This window comes from Cryptomeria japonica, chromosome 8 (genome assembly GCF_030272615.1).
Source record: "Cryptomeria japonica chromosome 8, Sugi_1.0, whole genome shotgun sequence".
Classification (NCBI taxonomy): Eukaryota; Viridiplantae; Streptophyta; class Pinopsida; order Cupressales; family Cupressaceae; genus Cryptomeria; species Cryptomeria japonica.
Window position 1 is genome coordinate 544,539,664 of NC_081412.1, and position 5,199 is coordinate 544,544,862.

At 36.8% G+C, this 5,199-nt stretch overlaps 1 protein-coding gene across 1 annotated transcript; it reads left to right on the forward strand.

Annotated features, from left to right (window-relative positions):
* The first annotated feature begins 2,024 nt into the window (after positions 1 to 2,024).
* LOC131857782 (glutamate receptor 2.7-like) lies at positions 2,025 to 4,725 on the forward strand. The gene is made up of 7 exons (XM_059210506.1): positions 2,025 to 2,575; positions 2,731 to 3,091; positions 3,685 to 3,719; positions 3,809 to 3,819; positions 3,866 to 4,099; positions 4,163 to 4,218; positions 4,297 to 4,725. The coding sequence occupies exons 1-7, from the start codon at positions 2,025 to 2,027 to the stop codon at positions 4,723 to 4,725; spliced, it is 1,677 nt and encodes a 558-aa protein (XP_059066489.1).
* The last annotated feature ends 474 nt before the right edge of the window (positions 4,726 to 5,199 follow it).

The following is a 5,199-nucleotide window of genomic DNA, read 5'->3' on the forward strand; positions in this document are numbered from 1 at the left end:
TTATAAATGGTAATAAAGTACGAGCTGGAGTTTACATTAATTTATAGTTTTCATGGATAGTTAACTATCACACAAACTTAAATTTTTTTCTACTAGATTTATTACACTTCTTCTCGTGCATGTGAGGCCTTTGTATAAATTATTTTAAAATAAAGAATGAAATTTAAACCTTATTTTAGAATGTTTCTAGCTTTTAATTTTTTTATTTTTTACATAATATATTTTTTTTAAAATTTTTTTTTGTTTTATTATATAATATAATGAAAGTTAAAATAGAAATATGAATTTTATAATTTTTATTTTTAAATCATTTTTGTTATATTTCATTAATTTTAATTTATATACATATTTATATTTATATTTACATACACATGTACATGTGTATATATAATATATATATACACATGTATATACGTAAAAGTTGTTTCTTATACATAACCTTTCAATATCCCGTTTTCTTCAGAATGACATTGATCACAACAAATACCACCAATCTCAATTACACCATAATTACTTCCTAATAACTATCACTATTTATTTTCAAAATACCAATGAAAAAAAATGAAAATGAGACAAAATGAATGAGTGAAGTATTAATGGTCTCAACACAGTTTTCCGACACGTGAAGAACTGTACTAATATATTCTTTCTTCCTCTCTTTTCAGTCTTCAAGTCATGGGAAAGTGCAAGGGAAATGGTAAGACGTTTCGCATATTGCCAAAATGTGTAAAGGTCGATTGTGTGAATCATGTAGTCATATTTTATGACTAACACAAGTGTAACGTGAGGCCACCGTCTGGTTGACTCAGTCTGGTTAACACCCATCCAGACATCGGAGGAAATAAGTTAACATTTGATATACAAATTAATGAAGCAAATTTTCTTACTGTTCGATTATGCAGATTACCTCAACATAAGCGTATAGATATAGGCTTGAAGTTGCGGTGCAGATTCTTTTGTTTTGGTCGGCTTCATTGTCAGAAATGAATGGCCCATTAAATAATATGGGTTCTATAATCGCCTTAGACTTAACTAATGGAAAAATAGCGAGATTGGTATTGAAGTTGACAGCTGACGACGTAAACAGAAAATGCAAATTTTTCAACGCGTCTTCCATTTTTTCTGGATCTCTTTCCACTCTACCACTCTTTTCGGAAAGTGCGAGGAAAATGGTAAGAAGATTCGCACATTTCCAATAGCCAAAATTTATGACCCACACCTCGTCCTCTATCTCTGCTATAGTTGGTAACGTGAAGGCCCGGTTGGTCGACTCAGTCAGATGAATCCCAATCCTGCCATCAGAGAAAAAGAGTTAAACATTTGATATACAAAGAAATGAAGCTATTCTAGTGGTCGCGAATGCAGATTACCTCACTATAAGAATGTAGGTATCGCGAACAGAGCCAATTCTGGGTGTGAAGTTGTGGTGCAGATTGCGTTGTTGTGCTCTTTTGTTTTGTGCGGCTTCACCGGGAGAAATGGATCGTCCATCAATAAATATAGGTGCTATAATTGCGTTCGATACAGTTAACGGAAAAATAGCAAGGACTGCTATTGAATTGACAGTCGAAGACGTAAACAGAAACAGCAGCGTTCTGAATGGCACGCTCCTTAACATTCATATCCGAGACTCCACACAAGATGCACTTACAGGCGCTTCTGCAGGTAACAACACGTACTCTGTCCACCATAATCATATCTTTGAACGTATATATCTGTTCATTAGTTCTCTTTCTTTCTGCTCATTCTTCTGCTGCCTTGAAATGACTGTTGCAGCGTTGGAACTGATTAAAAAAGGATGTGTGAGCACAGTCGGCCCACAAACGTCTGTGGTAGTTGCGTTCGTGGCGCATCTGGGCGTTGCAGCGCACGTTCCAATTGTAACATTTGCTGCAACGAATCCATCTCTATCGATGCATCGACACCCTTATTTCATTCTTATGGCGCCCAGTGATACAATACAAATGAGGGCAATAGCAGAGCTGATACGATACTATAGGTGAAGGGATGTGGGGCTTGTGTACATGGATGACAACTGGGGTACAGGGGTGATCCCCGCCTTAAGCGATGCCTTACGAGATGTCGAGGCAAAAATTGTTTTCAAAGCTGCAGTCTCACCCAGGGCCGCTATATCCGCTATGCAAAGGCTTCTTCAGGACGAGGTGATGAAGCTGGAGTCTCGAGTGTTCATTATGCATTTGCATCCTGATTTGGCTATAAGCCTGTTTTCCGAGGCGTACAAATTAGGAATAATAAGCAGTGATTATGTATGGGTTATTACCGACGGATTGGCCAGCCTATTGAATTCCATCAACGCTACTTCTCTGCTCTCTATGAATGGCGTGTTGGGGATAAAAATAAAACTCACACAAACCGACGAGTCAAGGCTGAATGCATTGGCTAAAGGATGGAAGCAGCGGTTTAAAGCCCAGAATCCTACAATACCGAGCCTGGAATTAAATTCCCGCGCTCTTGTTGCATATGATACAGTGTGCGCAATTGCTATTGTAATCGATAACCTCCTGCGTATGGAGTTATTTAATGGCAGTTTCTCAGAGGCCTCCAGCAGCACCAAGTTTTTGAATTTCAAGGTTTCTGACAGTGGAGAGCAATTACTTGACAAATCCTAGAGACAAACTTTCTCGGCCTGACCGGCTCTATTCGAGTAAGTCATGAAAGGGGAGAACCTTCGGAGTGCTCTTATGATATAATCAATGTGGTTGGAAGTAGTTATGAGGTCATTGGGTTGTGGATAGAAAATGGCCTCAATATTGCTTATAAAATAGTAGTTAATTCGGGCGGTGGATCGAGAAAGACGCCACGTGGATGGGTGAAACCTGTGCCAGACCAGAAACTGAAAATAGCGGTGCCTTGGCGACCAGGGTTTCAACAATTGGTCAGCGTAAAACCTGTTCATGCCAACACAGATGCACAAAATCAGACTAATGAGATTACAGGCTTCTGTAATGATGTGTTTAAAGCAGTGCTTAGGAGATTGGATTATGAATTGCTCCATGAGTTGATACCTTATGGATTTGGCAATGCCACTGCAGGCTACTCCGATGACCTCGTGTACCAGGTCTATCTGCAGGTAAGTTCGCTTTTTCTATTCATTTTTGCAGTGCAAATCTATATTTCTAAGTGATTGACAGGAAAAAAAAATGTGAAAAATTCAAAATTCACATCGTATCACGAGTTTATATAATAATTCAAAATTGATCTAGAGCATTTTATTGATGGTAAATATTAAACAGTCTACACCTTCAATGGAGTACGGTCATCCTTACTGTCGAAAGAAAAGCCCCCCAAACAGTTGTGGTTCTTCGTTGTGACCCTGAATAAATTCATATTTTAAAATGTTAGATTGTGTAACCATGAATATATTCATATATTCAAAGGATTTGGATGAGTTATATGTGGTTGAGAAAATTATGTAAAGGAACTTTTATGCTCTTCACCTTTATCTCCATTATCTCCTAGGCCTAAAAACAGAGCAAAGTACATACAAGAAAATTAATTACATAACTGTAAACAAACAAAATTAATGTTAACTATCGACAACTCTTATTCCAGAATTATTTGCTTTCTTTTGTTTCTGTCCTAGTAGAGTCCTTAAGCTTGTTCTTTATAACATACGAAGCTGTCATATTTTTCTGGTTAAATTGCTTTGTCTTTGATATGCAGGTTTTCCTTTTCCACGCTCTTCATGACTCAAAGATGTAATCCCTTTCTTTTCATTACAGATGATCAATCTATACTACAATTTACATCGCTCTCGAATTCTAAATTAATTTTGTGGATTACGCAGGGGAGAGGATTGTAAGCGGTCTGGGTAGAGCAGTGATGATAATTTGGCTTTTTGTAGATTTTGTATTAGTGTCTAGTTACACCGCCAGCCTGTCTGCGATACTTACTGAGAGACAAATTGTACCAAAAGTTGAGAGCCTTGAATCTCTAATCACCCAAAATTTGCGAATCGGGTACTCCCAGGGATCCTTCATAGGCAAGTATTTGGAAAAACAACTTGGTGTGAGTGAAAATGTTCTTCGCCCATATTCATCTGTACAAGAGTACGCCATTGCGCTGAAGAAGGGACCCCGTTAACGGAGGGGTGGCTGCCATATTTGTCAAATTGTTGCTCAAAATTTATTTTTGTCAACAGGATGCCATGACTATGCCAGACTTGGTCCCACGTACAAAACAGGAGGTTACAGATTTGTAAGTCTATAAACTTGCCAGTAATCTAACAATGGTCTAGTTCATAAATTGTATGATTGATTCAAATTTTATGTGCAGGTGTTCCAAAAAGGGTTTCCGTTGGTTTCAGACATTTCCAAGGCTATATTAAATCTTTCAGAAAGCAAAGATATGCAACAAATTAGAGAGAAGTGGTTCAATTCAAGTGAAAGCATATGCAACGTGGTGTCTAATGGAGTGGAATCAAACAGATTGAGCCTCAAAGTCTTTATGGATATATTTGTTTTGACAGGATGTGTGTCACTTGTCACTCTCATCTACTATTTGCGTCATCTCCTTTACCGATTTGTGCAGAAAAATGAGAATTCATCTCATATCAAATCCATCTCCACTCGATTGCAGACGTTTGCCAATTACGCAGACAAGAAGGAGATCCCACCACCGAAAAGAAAGAGATATGAAACTGCCATGTTTTCATCTGTAGCTACCGCTTCAACCTCCCCTGAAATTTTCGTTTTAATAAGCTAATTTTAGTTATAAAACATGTACTATGTACTTCAGCATGCATTAATCTTTAGGATTATTTTTAGTTTTGTTTTTTCATGAGTTTGTTATTTTGATAGTCTTTACAATTTATGTGAGGATTTTTTCTGTTCTTGCGATTTATAGTTTGGGGAGTAGTTTGTTTTTAGTTATTTTTCCATGCAAATAATGCTGAGAAGATTTAGGAAAATTATTTGATGTTTTTCTTATTCGTAGCTTTCCATGTCATGCTGGGAATATATTTAGAACTGCAGTTATGATTAATTTGTTCTAGGCTGCAAATTCTTTATATACACGGTCTCTACGTAGTTTCTAATTAAGTTGCAATAAAAGAAATTGGTGTGTGCAATTCCGAAAATAGGGCATTTTGTTTATTTATTTTGAATTGTAATTTCTTTTTGCAATTTATTCTTTTGCTATTATTGTTTGCTTTCTCTATTATTATTTTTGTTAATCAGG

Coding starts and splice junctions, on each gene's coding strand:
- LOC131857782 (XM_059210506.1), top strand. CDS start 2,025: ATGGATGACAACTGGGGTACAGGGGTGATCCCCGCCTTAAGCGATGCC. Junction 4,100..4,162: donor TGCGCTGAAGAAGGGACCCC/GTTAACGGAGGG, acceptor TTTTGTCAACAG/GATGCCATGACTATGCCAGA. Junction 4,219..4,296: donor AAACAGGAGGTTACAGATTT/GTAAGTCTATAA, acceptor TTTTATGTGCAG/GTGTTCCAAAAAGGGTTTCC.